This window comes from Mesoplodon densirostris, chromosome 11 (genome assembly GCF_025265405.1).
Source record: "Mesoplodon densirostris isolate mMesDen1 chromosome 11, mMesDen1 primary haplotype, whole genome shotgun sequence".
NCBI classification, from domain to species: Eukaryota; Metazoa; Chordata; class Mammalia; order Artiodactyla; family Ziphiidae; genus Mesoplodon; species Mesoplodon densirostris.
Genome location: NC_082671.1, coordinates 64929555 through 64947185, shown reverse-complemented (window position 1 = coordinate 64947185; position 17631 = coordinate 64929555). Strand labels below are relative to the sequence as shown.

The window sequence follows — 17631 nt, the reverse complement described above, 5'->3', positions numbered from 1 at the left end:
AATGACAAGTGTGTTGCTTGTAGGCAACATATAATTGGATCATGTTTTTGCCCATTTTGCCTTTTGATTAGAGTATTTAACCCATTTACATTTAATGTGTTTGCTGGTAAGGTAAGTTTACATCTGCCAGTTTACTACTTATCTCTATGTCTTGTCTTTTTTGTTCCTCTAGTTCCTCCATTACTACCTTTCTAGTGTGCCATTTTAATTCTCCTGTTTCTTTTGCTATATATTTTTTAGTATTCTTAGTGCTACCCCAGTGATTAGAATTGACATCGTAATTTATAAGTCTAGTTCTGATGAATAATAACTTCAATAGGATACAAAAAAAATTGTGCTCCATTCCTTCTCCTCTCCTTTGTGCCATTATTGTCATACAAATTACATCTTTATTTTATGGCCACTGACACCAATTTACAATTCTTGCTCTATGCAGTGGATGAAGGGGGAAAATAGAGTTGCAAACAATAATACATGTACACTGTCTTTTATGTTTACCTCTGGAGTTTCCTTTACCTATGCTTTTTATATCTTCATGCAGAGGTGAGAGGGTGGGTCGGGGGAGAAGAAAGAAATAGGAGGACTGTGGAATTTTCAAACACTTTGGAGAAGTGGGTGTGTGTCCTCCTCCCCACACCTCCCCTGATTCTTTCCTGTTTGGAGGAAACATCTGATGGTGACCCATTCAGGAATACTCTGGGCTGTTCATTAACGAGCAGTGCTGCACGGCTCTTTCTGCTTCTGTGTCTCTCCCAGAGCTGAAGTCTTCAGCTGGGCCAGGGCCCACTTTTGCAAAGAAGGAGAAGATGGGCATCTGACTTTCTGTTCTCTTTCCCTGCCAGCTCGAGATACACTCATCTGTGCTCTCCTGCATGGGAGTCTGTCTGTCCAGAGAGCATAAGCTCCTGGCACTTGTGAATGGCCTCGGGTGGGGAGTGGGCTTCCCCAGGCTCTGGTTCTAGGTCATGTGAGCCAGCCTGACTTGCCAGAACTCCCAATCCCATTAGCGTTTTGGGGACTGGTCTAGCTGATGATACAAAGCAGTTTCTTATTCTTCATTCATCCCCCAGAGAGGGCCAGCTGTGCAGAGGTGGGCCTTGTCACCACAGATGACCTCAGCACCCCCATCTCACACCAAACCCCCGACTCAGAAAGAAGGGCTGTGGTCTGCTCCAGGTACAACAAGGGCTTCGGAGTCAGATTTTGATTTGAGCCCTGGCTGTGTGACTTCAGATAAAATAATTTGCAGCTGAGTTTCAGTTTTGTCCTCTATACAAACAGGGGCACAGTGATGAAGCCAGTGGGCTTAGGAGTGTGGCCAGAGCACAGTAGGTCCTCAGCACACGGTCTTCCTGTGATTGTCCACGTGAGCTGCTGGGAGGAGATGTGAGACGAATGACCGTCTCAGAGGGCTGGGAAGAGCTGGGGTGCCCAGTGAGGCAAGCCTGGCCCACACTCCCTGTTACCACTGAGATTTCAGGTTGCTGGTCCTCCCTCCCTGTCCCTACTGTCTCTAAAAACCACAGTCCCTCCTTACTTGTATTCCTTGCATGCACAACCAGAGAAGGAACATGCTGTGAATTACTGTAAGCGCATCTCCCAAGGTGGGGGCTACAAACAAGAAGATGTGCCGAGAATCCCCAGTGCCCTCTGGGGTCGACCGACTGGCCGAGAGTGAGCTGTGCGGACGGTGATTTGCGCTCTGTCTCCGAAAGCGCCTCCGCCCACTGCATACCTGGGAACTTCAGTTCAGGGTCTGGCCCTGGGCCGCACACGTGGAGGTAGATGCTCAGGAGGGATGTGGTGTGTTAGGATTCAACCCTGCCCTGGACATCCCCACACAGCCAGGACGCACACCCTGTTTTTAATCCAGAGTTCCTGGGGTGATTGCCATTCTCTGCACTGACTCTGTCAGTCCATTGAACAAGCCTGTCTCTCGGCCAACAAGCAGGGGATGGGGAGGGGAGGAGAAACCCAAATTGAGGGTTTCTGCTCTATTGAAGGCAGTGATTTTATGCCACGGCCCCCATTCTGCAGTGAGCTGGATGTAGGCTCCTTAAGTGCTTGAGCAGAGGAGAGAGTGCTCAGCTGGGAGCCCTGCGTCTGTGGGCACATCCCTCCCCTTCTGCGACCTCAGTCTGCCCCTGATCCTCCAGGCCCCTTCCTGCTCTGGAAGTCTGCTTTCAAAAACAAAGTGTGGACTAAGCTATAGGCAAAGAGGTCTTTCAGTAGCTCATGGGTGTCCAGCCTTTGGGAAGGTCTCAGTAGAGCCCCCTCCCCAGGTTAGTTATAGCAACTAACCTAGGCTTCAGAATCAATAGACCCAGGCTCTCTGGCTGTGTGACCTTGGGTAGGTCACTGCAGCACACTGGGCCCAATTTCCCATCCATGAAATGGGCCACCTGTGTCTGGCCTGGGACATCGCCCAGCCCTTGGCATTCCAGTGATTTTAGTTATTAGTGCCTTTGACTTACAGCTTAAAGCCTTTCCCATCGTTCACTGTTTATGACTTGCAGCTCCCTAGAGGAAGGTTGCCAGCATCTCCACTTTCCATGTGGGAACACTGTAGCTGGGGAGGCTCAGAGACAGGCTGAGGGTCACCCAGCTCCTAGGACAGGGCCAGGACTTGTGCAGTCTGTGTGGTTCCCAAGGAAACGGAGGAGAAAGAGAGACTGCAGCTTTGGAGCGTCCTGGGAGAAAAGGACCCGTCTGCCATGTTCCTCCCTCCCAGGGGTGCAGAGGGAGACCACCTGGATGCTGCTTGGGCCCCAGGCCACCTCCTCCCTCTCAGAGGGGACACACAGGAAATCATGTTGGGGCAGGGGTAGGGAGGGTCCAGGTCACATTACTGTGGTAGCATGGCCTCGTGAAGGCAGGGATGGTCCCCAGGGCCCCTTTGCCAAATGGACCATAGTTTGGTGTCCTGGACGGGCAGCTTCAGTGAAATCACCATGAGGGACTTCCCTGGCGGTCCAGTGGTTAGGACTTTTTTTTTTTTTTTGCTGCAGATGTCAGTAGTTTATTGTTTGTTTAGTCCAAACACATTCAAAATGGAAACACAAAGAATCCTTTCCACCTGAAACAATTAAACTAGATACTACTAGCATATAATGCTTAACACATTACAGCAATAAAGATGGTAATCCATTGTCTTCTATACCTACTAAAGCCAAGATGGTAAAGCCACTTTCTGCTGAAGGCACGGGTTCAGTCCCTGGTCGGGGAACTAAGATCCCTAAAGCCGCTCATCCAAACAAACAAACAAAACAAACCATAAACCTAAATGTAAAATTCAGAACTATAAAACTTCTAGAAGATAATATAGGAGAAATCACCAGGAAACCCAGCTTTCCATGGAGATTGGGACATGCAGAGTCCTGTCACTACTGGTGATACAGTTTTAATTGTATTCATGTGGACCAGATTTTGGGCGCTTTGTAAATTTCGGAGTAAAATAGAAAACAGGACTGATATCACATCCAGCCGATGAATCGCTACAGAAGGAGCATAGATCTGGGTCATGGCTGGCCTTGCCTCCAACTCTGTCACCTCCCAGCTGCGGGACCTCAAGCTGGTCACCTGGACTTTCCCAGTGTCCATCTCCGATCCCTGATTTGGGCTAACAAAAGTACAGTGGAACTTAAATAGATAACATACAAGAATGAAGGTTCTAGACTCAGACTCGAGGGTCTGAGTCCCGGCTCTGCCCGTTTGTGACCATGTTTTCCCGTAATCTGTTGCTGCGTCATAAACTCCCCAAGCACTTAACAGCTTCAAACAACAACCATTTTGATGTGTATCCTGATTTCTGTGGGATATAGAGGGACATTTTGTAATAATAAAGAAGACAAAATAACCCTCAGGGGCTTCCCTGGTGGCCCAGTGGTTGAGAGTCCGCCTGCCGATGCAGGGGACGTGGATTCGTGCCCCGGTCTGGGAAGATCCCACATGCCGTGGAGCGGCTGGGCCCGTGAGCCATGGCCGCTGGGCCTGCGCATCTGGAGCCTGTGCTCCACAACAGGAGAGGCCACAACAGTGAGAGGGCTGCATACCGCAAAAAAAAAAAAAAAAAAAAACCTCAGAATTTATGGACCAGTAACAGTTTTAAAATACATGCAGCAAAATCTGGTAGAACCAAAGGGAAAACAGATACACGATCCTAGTGGGAAACCTCAGTACCCTTCTCTGTATAGTTGATGGAACAAGAAGACAGAAAACCAAGACTCTAGAAACACAATCAATCAAATTAACCTAACTGACATTTAAAAAGCACGCACCCTAAGAACAGCAAAACAGGGCTTCCCTGGTGGCGCAGTGGTTAAGAATCCGCCTGCCACTGCAGGGGACACAGTTTCGAGCCCTGGTCTGGGAAGATCCCACATGCCACGGAGCAACTAAGCCTGTGTGCCACAACTACTGAGCCTGCGCTCTAGAGCCCGTGAGCCACAACTACTGAGCCCGCGTGCCATAACTACTGAGCCCGCGTGCCGTAACTACTGAAGCCCGCACGCCTAGAGCCTGTGCTCCACAACTAGAGAAGCCACTGCAATGAGAAGCCCGCACACTGCAATGAAGAGTAGCCCCTGCTTGCCGCAACTAGAGAAAGCCCATGCACAGCAACAAAGACCCAACGCAGCCAAAAATAAATTTAAAAAATTAAAAAAAAAGAAATTGTACGCTCAGCACTACTAGAAAATGATATTTCATTGTGTTCAAATCTATTAAAATAAAAAAAAAAGAACAGTGAAACATATTCTGCTCAATTAAAAAGTGGCAGAGGGCTTCCCTAGTGGCGCAGTGGTTGGGAGTCTGCCTGCCGATGCAGGGGATGCGGGTTCGTGCCCCGGTCTGGGAGGATCCCACGTGCCGCGCAGCGGCTGGACCCGTGAGCCATGGCCGCTGGGCCTGCGCGTCCGGAGCCTGTGCTCCGCGGCGGGGGAGGCCACGACAGTGGGAGGCCCGTATACCGCAAAAAAAAAAAAAAAAAAAAGTGGCAGAGTAGGATCCCAGTCAGGTATATCTGACTTCAGAGCCCTTGTCCTCAGTCTAGCATAATCCTCAAATATGCTGCCTTTGGGGCAAGAAAATACAGCAGATGAGGAAAGAGAAACACGTGTTTAGTGGGAGCCCAGGGGTCCGTAGAATGGATCACTGTGGGCAGCTCTGGCTTCAGATCCTGACTCTGCCAGCTGGGGAGGGGTGTGGTGGGATGCGGCTGGGAGGGTCATTCTTTTATATTAGTACTCGTTTTTGAAAGTTTCCTTATGTGAATCTCTGTATCAAATGAGCACATAAGAGACTGAGGGTTAACAGCCTGTCTGAGGCAACATACTGGGTTTTCACGAAGCATCTTTTTTTTTTTGGCCACGCTGCACGGCTTGCAAGATCTTAGTTCCCCATCCAGGGACTGAACCCGGGCCACAGCAGTGAAAGCGCCAAGTCTTAACCACTGGACCCCCAGGAATTCCCGAAGCATCTTTTTTTTTTTTTTAATATTTATTTATTTCGTTGCACCGAGTCTTAGTTGTGACAGGCGGGCTTCTTAGTTGAGGCTCCAGGGCTCATTAGTTGTGGCACGTGAACTCTTAGTTGCAGCATGCATGTGGGATCTAGTTCCCTGACCAGGGATCGAACCTGGGCCCCCTGCATTGGGAGTGCAGAGTCTTAACCACTGCGCCACCAGGGAAGTCCCCGAAGCATCTTTTTTGATTGATCAGGTCTCCTGGTTCTGCTCTCATGGCCAGATCTTCTCAGGCCCCTGGGCCTTCCTTTGTATGTTTCCTTCTGTCTGGAATGCCCTTCCCTCTTTTGTCCTCTGCAAGCTCCTACTCATCCCTCAAAACCCAGCTCTGAATTTGCCCCATGTGGAGCCCTTCCCAACTCCAGATCTCCCCCATAGCACGTGCATCCTTCTGATAGAACGCTCAGACGATGCACTATCATTTTTATTATTTCTGCCTCTCTTTTGGTCACCTACTTCCTTAGGGTCCAGGCTGCATCTCTCTCTCCCTGTACGGCATCTTGGTCCTGTGTTTTCACAAAGGTGTGGTGAGGACCAGAGCCCTGTGCTTGTCACGATCTCCCATCATACCCAGGTGAAAACTGTTGCTTTCTTTTCTCTCCCCTCAGCCTCAAAGACAAAAATCAAGGTGAACTCACCCCCCTGTGCTGAGGTACACAGTGACATACCTGAGAGAGAAAGGTAAGAGCTGGCTTCAGCCAGGGGAGGTGAGGGCTGCCAGGTACACCTCCCCAGGAGGTCTCTCTGGGATCCTGAGCGCCCCACAGGTCAGGGAATTGGAGGAGCTGGAACCTGGGCAGGGAGGGTGATTGGGATGGGCAGGGCTCGGGCACAGTGGCTCCAGCCATGGGCTCTGACCCTACTGTCTGGGTTTAAATCCTGGCTCCACTGTGTGCTAGCTGTGTGGCCTCAGGTGAGTTACTTATCTTCTCTGGGCCTCTGTTTCCTCATCTGTCCAATGGGGTTAATAACAGTATCTGGTGCACGGGGTTGTCATGGGGCCTAAATGAGGGGAAGCGTGTGTGTTGCCTCTCACAGCACTAGTCTGCAAGAGGCCCACCATGAAAGGGACTCCTTTGGTATGAGAGATAAGCTTGGTTTGTAGATGCCATTGCCAGTGGGGTGGGTGCGCTCAGTGACTTGGAGGTGAGAGCCTTGTGGCTCCTCCAAGACTCCTGAGGCCAGAGCTCAGATACACAGGGCAGGTGCGTGGAGGCTGCTTTTACCCTAACAGGAGGAAGATGATTCCCTCAGAGGAATGGGCTACCAGGGAGGAGTGGCCCCCTGCAGGTGCAGGTGCAGGAGCTGCAGGGGGCGGTGCATCAGTCAGGAAGTGGGGTCCCTGGGGGTGGTTCCCAGTGTGCCCCAAGAACTGTATGTTCAAGGCATAAAAAGTTCTCTGAGACAACGGCTGTCGGGCTGGAGGGTCTGTGGTTGTCATTTGGAGCTGTCTCTCCTTTCACACTTGTTTCTACTTTTCATTTGTAGTACTGCCCGTTCTGTTATGTATTTCAGGAATGGACAAAAAGCTAGTGTGTAAACAGTTTCACAGAAACTATGAAAGGGAGTCTTCCTTTTTTTTTTAACATATTAATTTCTTTATTTATTAAAAAAAAATTTAACAAAACAAAAAAACAGCCCATAGTAGGAACTCACTATATATTTGTTGGATGAATATGTGGATTAAACACGTATTCATTGGGCACTCAGCTGTATCCAGCCTGGGTCTAGGCACTGGGGTTGCCATGGTGACCGCAACACATAACCTCTGCCTTCCAGGGGGCTGTAACTGTGACAACCACAAACTCACAAGCACAGGGATGAACTGGTCATAGACGTCAGGGGAACCTGAGCTCTGATGCCTGGGCCGGAGGTCCTTGTATTAGTTTCCTGTGCTGCGTAACAAATAGACACAAACTTAGGAGCTTAAAACAGCATGAATTTATTATTTCTAAAGTGTCTGGAAGTCAGAAGTCCGGGTGCACGGGGGTTGGATTTTCTGCTCAGGGTCTCACAGGGCTAAACTCAAGGTGTTGACCAGGCTGGTTCCTTTCTGGAGGCTCTGGGCAAGAACCCACTTCCTTGCTCATTCAGATCATTGACCAAATTCAGTTCTTTGTAGTTGTAGTTCCAAGATGCCTGCTTCCTTGCTGGCTGTCAGCCAGGGGCCTATTTCTGTTCCTAAAGGCCGCTTGCTTTCCTTGCCGTGTGACCCCTCCCTGGAGAAATTCCCACACCTGGAATCCCTGCCCCCATGCTGTGAACCTCTGTTGCCAGGAAGACCCCAGTCCCTTTAAAGAAGCTCACCTGATTAGGTCAGGCCCACCCTAGATAATCTCCATATCTTGAGGTCAACTGCATTGGAACTGAATTCCATCTGCAAAGTCCCTTCACTGCAGTATCTGGCTTAGTGTTTGAGTGAATACCTGGGACCCCAGGGTCTGGGAATCTGGGGGCCCTCTCAGAATTCTGCCTACTACAGTCACTCAGCAAAAAATAGAGGGACCAGCCCCTCCCCCCCCAAGCAGAGTGCAAAGGCTGAAGGTAGGAAGGAGCATGGAGCCAACTAGAGGCTGGACGGAGGGGTTAGAGGGGCAGTGGGGCAGGAGAGCGGTCAGCAGTAGCCAGACCTGTAGGTCTGTGGTACGGGGCCACGGGCAGCTGTCCCTTGGCTGATGGGGACAGGAAGGGCTCCGTGCCAGAGCTGATGAGTTATGTGTTGGATAGCTCACTCAGCTTCAGAGTGGAAAAGAGACTGGGGACGAGGTGAGGGGCAAGCATGGGCGTCTGGGGCCCAGCACGGTCCCATAGAACTTGGAAATGTTCTATGTCTGCACTGTCCGGAGTGGTAACCACTGACCACTTGCGGCAGTCGCCCAACAGAGCACTTAATATGTGGCTTGTGTGTTGAGTGTGGGTAACTTGAGTCTTCATTTAATTTAATTTCTTTTTTTTGGCTGCACCATGCGGCATGTGGGATCTTAGTTCCCCGACCAGGGATCGAACCCACTTCCCCTGCACTGGAAGGTGGAGTCTTAACTACTGGACCGCCAGGGAAGTCCCTATTTTATTAATTTTAATTGAACAAGTTTAAATCACCATGTGCCGCTAGTAGCCACCATATTGGACAGGTCAGCTTTAGACACTCACGGGAAGAAAAGGAAGCAGCATGTTTGGGGGTGTCCTGGGGGCCAGGCTCGTGCCATGCATTATCCGTCCATCTTTCCTTCAGCCCTCGGAGGCAGGGGCCCCAGGCCTTACTCGACAGATGAGGTAGCTGAGGCTCACAGAGGCTAAGTGCTTTCTCTGAGGTCACACAGCTGGCACGAGACAGCGTCAGGCAGACCCCAGCTGTCTTCCTTAAGTGTCATTCTCTTCCATGCTCCCTTTCTGGGGCCCACAGAGGTGGAGAATCAGGTGGGATTGGGGAATATGGAAGGTTTGATTTAAGAGGAATAAATACAGGTAGGGGTGGAGGATAGTGTGGGGAAGATGAGCCAGGCTGGAGAGCCTTTCCTGCCAGCCACAGCGGGGTGATGCGCCGGCAGGGGGAGTCACAGGACATTCTAGAAACTTCAGGTGCTGGGCCCTGTGAGATGCCTGGAGGCTCTCCCCCTGCAGGAATCCACACCGAGGGCCTGTTCTGGAGATTGGCCAGTGTCCAGACCATCTGCGAGATCCAGCGGCTCTACAACCAAGGTGAATGGGCTTCCCCAAGACCCCCACTCTGAGCCTGCTGCCCGGCCAGCCACACAGCCCTCGGGCGCCTCAGAGCCCCGTCACCCCCCAACCCCAGAATAGCCCAGGGCCGGGGCCAGCTGTCCAGATGAGTCCTGTGCCCGGACCCCAGACTCCCGTCTCAGCCCTGTGTGCCAGGTACTGGGGACAGTGGAAGCCAGGCCCTAACCTCAGAGCGCCAGGCCCTGACCTCAGAGCGCTCTCGTCCCAGGCGGGGCTAAGCCACAGGGCAGAGAATCAATAGTGTCCCCCAGCCTCCGCTGGACACCCTGGAGAGGCAGGGGAGGGTGGGCGACACCCTATTCCCAGGACAGGACAGCTGTGTCCCAGTGTCAGGCTCTTCCGCTCAGGAGGTTTAAAGCCATTTCGTGGCAGAGCCTGTTTTAAAGCAGGAATCCCCTGCCCAGAGTCAGAACTCAGACGTCTGATGTTCTGTGTCTAGGGAAGCCTGTGAACTTTGACGACTATGGCGACATCTACATCCCTGCTGTGATCCTGAAGACCTTCCTGTGTGAGCTGCCCCAGCCTCTGCTGACCTTCGAGGCCTACGAGCAGATTCTCGGGATCACCAGTCCGTAACCGACGGGGGTGCCGGCCGAGGACCAGGCGGGGCGGGCGCTGGCACTGCGGGCCAGGAGAGGGGCTGTCCCCACCTGCACCCCTGCTGGCCTCAGCCAGGCCACCACTGTCCGTGGTCAGGGGACAGGGGTCAGGGGTTGTCAGCTGCTGCTGGGCCGAGAGGCGGGGTCTCGGATTTGGGGCACGTCTTTTGAGGCATCTCTAGATTTGGGGCACGTCTCCCTGGTCATAGTGCCTCCCCCAGTGCTGCTCTGGGGGGACTCCCACCTCCAGCACCTCAGCTTCTTCATCTAAAAGGGGGTAGCCACCCACCTGCTGTTACAGAAAAAGCCATTCCTGACCCTTGTGAAAGCACAGTGAGGCAGCCCTTATCTGGGGCGGGGGGGATTGTGAGAGGCGTAGGGACCACTGCAGTGGGGTTTGGCAGTGGGGAGACAGTTTGGGCTCAACTCCAAATACAACAAGCAGGAGGAAGGGTTTACAGCCAAGGAGCAGGTGGGGGGGCGGGAGGCGGGGTGGCCTATGAATGGAAAATTACTGAGAGGCAACATCAGGGGTGGGGGATGGATTCTGGCTAAACTGATCCAACAGGATTCTTTTTTTTTTTTTGCTGTACGCGGGCCTCTCACTGCTGTGGCCTCTCCCGTTGCGGAGCACAGGCTCCGGACGCGCAGGCTCAGCGGCCCTGGCTCACGGGCCCAGCCACTCTGCGGCATGTGGGATCCTCCCAGACCGGGGCACGAACCCATGTCCCCTGCATCGGCAGAAGGACTCTCAACCACTGTGCCACCAGGGAAGCCCCCAACAGGATTCTTGCTCCAGGCAGGCCAGGTGGTCCAAAATCCACTGAGGGATGGGGGGGATGAGGACCCAATCAGATATCAAGGGTGATCAAGGTTCTTGTTAAACTAACTTAGGGTTCTTGGTCAAGTTGGACAATGCAGAGATAAACACAGAAGCCCAAAAGTTGAGGGCTTGTTAAAAAAAGAACTCAGAAGAGCCTGACTAGAGTTCTCCCCAAATTGGTAGAGAACACCAACGAGATGTGATGCAAGCTGCAGCTCTAGGGCGTGGAGATGCAGATGCTCTGGGGTAGATCAGGTACACACTTGGCTGTGGCACTGATCACTCCTAACAGCCCAGTAATGGCGCATCAGAGATGCTGGAGGATGCTAGGAAAGCAATGTAATCAAACATAGTCGCTTTCAAACAGGGCGACCTCTGGCCCCAGTGTTCTCCCAAAACTGGGTTTGCTTCTTGGTGGGTGTCGAGCCAGAAGACATAACCAAGGTCCCCACCACCACATACACACACACACTAAGAGACTAAGCACTAGCATTGTTTCTAACAGCTCAAGGTTGCACCCCTAGGATGGTGACTCCAACCCAAATAAGTTCCTACCCAAGGAAGTACTTTTCATTCCAGCCAAAACCTGGTGATAGGCAGAGATGCCCGACCCCGTCTTAGAGGAGTTACTTTAGAAAGTTTGCAGTTATGAGTTCGTTCTTTCCTTTTCATTTGCATCTCTACTCATTCTTTCTAATAGCTGCCTAGCCTTCCATCAGCTTTATTATTCTGAAGCGTACAGACCCTGCCTTCTGGGCTGCCACCTGACAACTCAACCTGGCTGAATCGTGACTCAGGCATAGCGTTGCCAGATTCAGCCGTTAAAAAATACAGGAGGCCCAGTTAAATGTGAATTTCAGATAAACAACAAATACCTTTTTAGTATAAGTATGTTCCAAATATTGCACGGGACATACCTATACTAAAAAATATTTGCTGTTTATCTGAAATTCACATTTAACTGGATGTCCTCTGTTTTATCTGGCAAACCTGCTCATGTTGGGTGCGTGGTTCCTTGAAGTGATGGAAAAGCAAATCCTTGCAGGGCACGCTTTGGAGGAAATGGACTTTCCAGGTGGCCTGTGGTGTCCAGGGAAAAAGGAAACTGCTACAGGGACCATCGCCCAATGTATAGCAAGGTTAAGAACACCGGCTCAGGGGCTTCCCTGGTGGCGCAGTGGTTGAGAGTCCGCCTGCCGATGCAGGGGACACGGGTTCGTGCCCCGGTCTGGGAAGATCCCACATGCCGCAGAGTGGCTAGGCCCGTGAGCCATGGCCGCTGAGCCTGTGCGTCCGGAGCCTGTGCTCCGCAAGGGGGAGAGGCCACAACAGTGAGAGGCCCGCGTACTGCAAAAAAAAAAAAAAAAAAAAAAAAAGAACACGCGCTCAGAGCTGAACAGATTTGGACTCAAGTCTGGGCTTCATCACATATTAGCTGTATGACCTTGGGCAAGTCACTTAACCTCTCTGAGCCCACCGCCCTCATCTATATAAAATTGGGACTGCTTTGAGGATTAAATGGGCATAAAATGCTTGGCACGGTTCCTGGCACACAGTAAGTGCTTTGTACGTGGTGGCTTTGCGACAGTGAGCTGGTCCTTCCTGCTCACCAGTGAGTGCTCTTTTTCAAAGGAACCATAGTGAGGGCTGGAGGTGGACATTACACCAGTATCTACTCTGGGACCACAGTTCTTAGAAAGATGTTGAGGCTGGAAAGCAGAGATCCAGGGCAACTAGATGGAAGCCAGCAAGGGGCTTCCCTGGTGGCGCAGTGGTTGAGAGTCCGCCTGCCGACACAGGGGACATGGGTTCGTGCCCCGGTCCGGGAGGATCCCACATGCCACGGAGCGGCTGGGCCCGTGAGCCTATGGCCGCTGGACCTGCGCGTCCGGAGCCTGTGTTCCACAACGGGAGAGGTCACAAGAGTGAGAGGCCCGCGTACAGCAAAAAAAAAAAAAGCCAGCAAGAATGTTCACAGCAGGGAATTCTGTGTCTTTCAGCAGCGGCTGTGTTTGTAAAGCCCAAGGTTTAGTGGGAGGAAGTTGGTATGCTGGAGGACTGAGGTGTGAGTGTGTGTACATGTGTGTACGTGTGTGTCTACAGCAGGAGCTCAGTGGATGTGTGTTGATTGGCGCGTTTGGACTTGCAGTTTATGGAGCTCAGTGAGGGTTGGAGTTGTGGCAGCACTGGGGGCGCTCAGTCTGCTCACTTACATCCAGGCCCTGGTCGGGGTAGGGCCCTGAGCTGTGAATCTAAGCAGGTTGAGTTAGTCTAGAGCAGGGTCAGCACGCTTTCGCTCTAAAGAGCCCAATAGTAAATAGTTTAGGCTGTGTGCTCCGGACTCAACTGTCATGCAAAGCAGCCATTCATTCATGCATGAATGAATGGGTGTGGGTCTGGGCCAATGAGGCTTTACTGACAGAAGTAGGCCATGGCCCTCGCCTGTAGTTTGCCTAGACCATCCCACGCATAAGGTGATCTGGCTCCCTGGGCTGTCTGCGGGGGAGCCGTGACAGTGCCCGGGGCAGAGACTGGAGCGGAGCTCAGAGAAGGGGACGTTTGCTGAGAACAGCCACGTGGCCGGGAAGGAAGTGGGATCCCCAGGCCCAGCCAAGGGACAGTCTGTTCCCCGCCCCACACCCCTGCCCGCCCTCGGAGGGACGCAGGAAGAGGGGGCTCAGGAAGGACCCTCATGCCGTGGCAGGTGTGGAGAGCAGCCTGCGAGTGACCCGCTGCCGCCCAATTCTGCAGAGCCTTCCAGAACACAGCTACGCCGACCTCAGCTACTTCATGGGCTTCCTGCACGAGGTAAGTGGGCCGAGCCAGCCCCAGCGGTTCCCGAACAGACCAACATCTGGTTCCCACCCTCTCTCGGCCTCGGAGCCCCACCCTGGCCCCAGAGGACCTCATCCAAGGCATGACCGGGCAACAGCTCCGCTGAGAAACCCTCCTGGCCTCCGGGGAGGTCACCTGTGCCATGCCTGCTGCTCCCGGGCCAGCTGCCCTCAGGCGATGCCAGACCCCCTCTAGCGGGTTCCTCTGCTCTCACACCAGCTCCTGCCTGGGCTGAGTGTCGGGGGGACGTGCCCGGGGCCAGGGATGCTCAGGAGCGTCTCGCTACCTGTGTGTGGCCTGAGCTGGACGTGCCTGTGAAGTTTCATGAACGTCCTAGGGCTGCCGTAGCAAGTGCCACATACTGAGGAGGCTTAAGACTATAGAAATGTGTACTCTCATGGTCCTGGAGGCCAGAGATCCTAGAATCAAGGTGTCGTAGGGCCGCACTCCCTCCGAAGGCTCCAGGGGAAGGTCCTTCCTGCCTCTTCTGCTCCTGGTAGCTGCAGGCACTCCATAGCTCGTGGCTGCATCCCTCCGGCCCCGTCTTCCCCGGCCTCCTCCTGTGTGTCTCTGTCTCCCTCTCTTTTCTCTGATAAGGCTGCTTGTCATTGGATTTAGGGCCCACCTGGGTCATCTGGGGTGATCTCGTCTTGATATCCTTAACTACATCTGCAAAGACCCTTTTTCCAGTAAGGTCATCTTCACAGGTTCTGGGCAGACTTACCTTTTGCAGGGCTGCCATTCAACCCCTTGCACTAGGATAAGAAAATGACAGGGAGAGAAGCTCCTTTCCTGGCTCTGGGTCTGAGCTCTCCTGGGACAGAGAACAGCAGCCTGTGAGGCCAATAGGGGGAGCATCCACAGCCCCAAATGGGTCCTCCCCCCTCGCCCCCAGACCCACGTCCTCCATTGTATAACTGCTTCTTGATCCCCTCACCTCTCCGGGCCCTTTGTGGGTGGGGAGTGGATGCAGTTGTGAACGAGGCAGGGCCTGGCTGTGTGGGTCCCGGCTGGGGACCAGAGCTTCTGAGCACCTGCAGTGCAGCAACGTCACGGGGGAGGCTTGTCCAGGGTCTTCAGGACCCGTGCAGGAACCCTGTTCTGAGGCAAGCGGCCTGAGGATGTGATGACCAGTGAGGGCAGAGGGGACCTCCGGGCCGTGTCACAGGCTGGAGCCCGTACCCTAGCACAACCTCTTGGGGGTTTTTTGTTTTTTGTTTTTTTTTACTTTAAGACTTTTTTTTTTTTTACATCTTTATTGGAGTATAATTGCTTCACAATGGTGTGTTAGTTTCTGCTTTATAACAAAGTGGATCAGTTATACATATACATATGTTCCCATATCTCTTCCCTCTTGCATCTCCCTCCCACCCTCCCTATCCCACCCCTCTAGGTGGTCACAAAGCACCGAGCTGATCTCCCTGGGCTATGCGGCTGCTTCCCACTAACTATCTACCTTACGTTTGGTAGTGTATACATGTCCATGCCTCTCTCTCGCTTTGTCACAGCTAACCCTTCCCCCTCCCCATATCCTCAAGTCCATTCTCTAGTAGGTCTGTGTCTTTATTCCTGTTTTACCCCTAGGTTCTTCATGATATTTTTTTTCTTAAATTCCATATATATGTGTTAGTATACAGTATTTATGGGGGGGGGAATGAAGCAGTTTATTTTAAACCCAAGAGGTGAGTCAGAAGTCACCTCTTGGTTTTAAAATAAACTGCTTCATTCCCCACCTCCATCACTTGACTTCATTTCTCAGAGGTCAGCAACTCGAAGTTTCCCTCCCAAGCCTCTTCTTCTTTTCCTCCTCCGTTTTCCTGACCTGGAGACGGTGTTGCTTCTCTGGCCTCCTGCACAGCACTGCCGTTCCTACGTCTGGTGGCGCCCGGCGTGGCGGGTGTCGGCCCTGGCGCACACCTGCGAGGGGCGTGGGGGCCCTGCTGTCTCACTGAGGCAGGGCTTGCACATGTCTGGTCACCACTTCTGGAACCGTGGGGGGTCACCTGCTTGTGCCTCTCCCCCAGCGCCCCCCCTCCATTTCCGCCCTCCCCTGACACCTGTGGCTTAGGATTCTCAGAGGTCCTGGGACCTGGGAGCCGAGAAGAGACCAGGCTTTGCCCTCAGATGAGCCTGTGTGTCCCCCAGGCCACTGACTGGCTGTGTGACCTTGGGCAAGTCTCCTGCACCTTCAGGGCCTCAGCTTCCTCATCTATAAAATGGGCTTGGAGCGCCCCACTTCCTGTGCCTGCTCTAAGTGTTGGCTGAGATGGCTGGGCAGCCCCTTCGGGGGGGGCAAGCTCCTTACACCCTCTCATCAGCCTTCCCAGAACCCCTGCGTGCCAGCTGGTCTGGACTGTGCCAAACTCACCGGCCCGAGCATGGAGGTCAGAGAGGCCATTGCCTGGGTGACACCAGAGCCTGTGCTTGCACCCACTATGCTAGAGCCCCACCTCCTGAGTCCTCTGGAGTGGAAGAGGAGACTTGCGGGGTAGGGGGGTGCTGCGGAGAATCGGGAAGGAGATCCCAGAAGGTCAGAGCCAGAGGGCCCCTCGAGACCTCAAGGCCGATCCCTTCCTTTTACAGACAGGAGACTGAGGCTGGGACGGGGAGGGGGCTGCACAGGGTCACAGCAGTGGCTAGTGGCTCCCAGAACTTTTCGCACCGCCCAGAACCCATGTTAGCGCCCCTTGTCTCACCTGTGTTCTCGCCCAGGTATCCCAGGAGTGCATTTTTAACAAACTGAGCAGCTCCCACCTGGCCTGTGTCTTCGGGCTGAATCTGATCTGGACGTCCCAGGGGGCAGCCTCGCTGAGTGCCCTCGTGTCCCTCAACCTGTTCACTGAACTGCTGATCGAGTACTATGGGAAGGTCTTCAGCGGCCAGGAGGTGCGCGGGGCCCAGGTGGGCGAGCTGGGCAGTCCCTGCGCCAGGGGCTCTGCCCCAGATGAACGCCCCAGAGACAGACCCACCACGGGCCTCGCCAGGCCCCCCATGCCTCAGCGTCCCCTGACCGCGGCCGGGAGACTCCTCTAAGACTGGAAATGTCAATCGAAGTCTATCCATCTGTGTTTTGTAAACTTGCCTTTAAATGAACTTTTTGTGAACCTTCTAGTGAAAATTCCATGGTTCTGATTCTTCAGCCCTTCTCCCTTGTTTATAACTGCGAGCTGGGATAAGATGATGGATCTGGTAGGATCGTGACTCGACGTGACTCCACTGGAAACGGGAATTTATTGGTTGGGGCTGGGACCAGGTGTCTCCTGCTGCCGTGATGCCGTGTGACAAACCACGCCGACCCAGTGACTTAACACAGCAGCTGTTTGTTATTGCCTGCGAGTCGGTGGGTCAGCCGGGCAGCTCTGGTCTGTTGGGACTTGCTCAGCGTTGGGCTGGAGGTCAGCTGGGGAGACTCTGCTCTCCTGCAGGTATCACATTTCCCTTTAGTCGGCTGAATGGGACACGTTCCCAAGACGTGAGCCGAGGTCCAAGCACAAGCACTAGTGCAGCAGCTTTCGCGCTTGGGTGGAGTCACTTGTGCTCACACCCTGTTGGCTAGAGCCGGTCTCATGGCCAAGGCCAGGGTCACAGCAGAAGGGCAAAGGGTGTGGATACCAGGAGGTGGAGAACTGGTGCCATGCCCTGTGGTCTCAGACAGGCTGGCCCCTCAGCATTGCAAGATGGGTCCTGTGTTTCCAGCCCCAGATACAGTGAGGAACGGTGAGAAGTCGCGGTTCCACATTCCCAGCAAAAAGCCCACAGCTCCCTGATTGGCCAAGCTGAGGTCACACCTTGGATGGATGCTGTGTCCGGGGCATGCACTGGCTGCCTGGCCTGAGTCATGTGCCCCATGCAGACCTGGCAGGGAAGGAGGGCTGGTGCCCTGATGGGTCAGTGTGCTTGGGTCACAATAACAAGTACCACAGACTGGGGCCTAAACAACAGTCACTTGTTTTCTCACAGTTGTGGAGGCTGGAAGTCCAAGGTCAGGGTGCCAGCAGGCTTGGGTTCTGGTGAGAGCTCTCTCCCTGGCCTGCAGATGGCCCCCTTCTCACTGTGTCCTCAGGCGGCTCTCTGGTGTCTCTTCTTACAAGGACACTAATCCTATCGGATCA

The 17631-nt window shown here is 53.3% G+C and overlaps 1 protein-coding gene across 1 annotated transcript in view; it reads left to right on the top strand.

Moving 5' to 3' along the window:
• The window catches only part of ARHGAP8 (Rho GTPase activating protein 8), a 61541-nt gene extending 44989 nt beyond the window's left edge, over positions 1–16552 (top strand). The window contains 6 exon segments of the mRNA XM_060114206.1: positions 6130–6155; positions 6158–6202; positions 9143–9220; positions 9702–9830; positions 13389–13492; positions 16232–16552. Of these exon segments, the coding sequence (XP_059970189.1) occupies positions 6130–6155; positions 6158–6202; positions 9143–9220; positions 9702–9830; positions 13389–13492; positions 16232–16552 (703 nt within the window).
• Positions 16553–17631: the final 1079 nt, after the last annotated feature.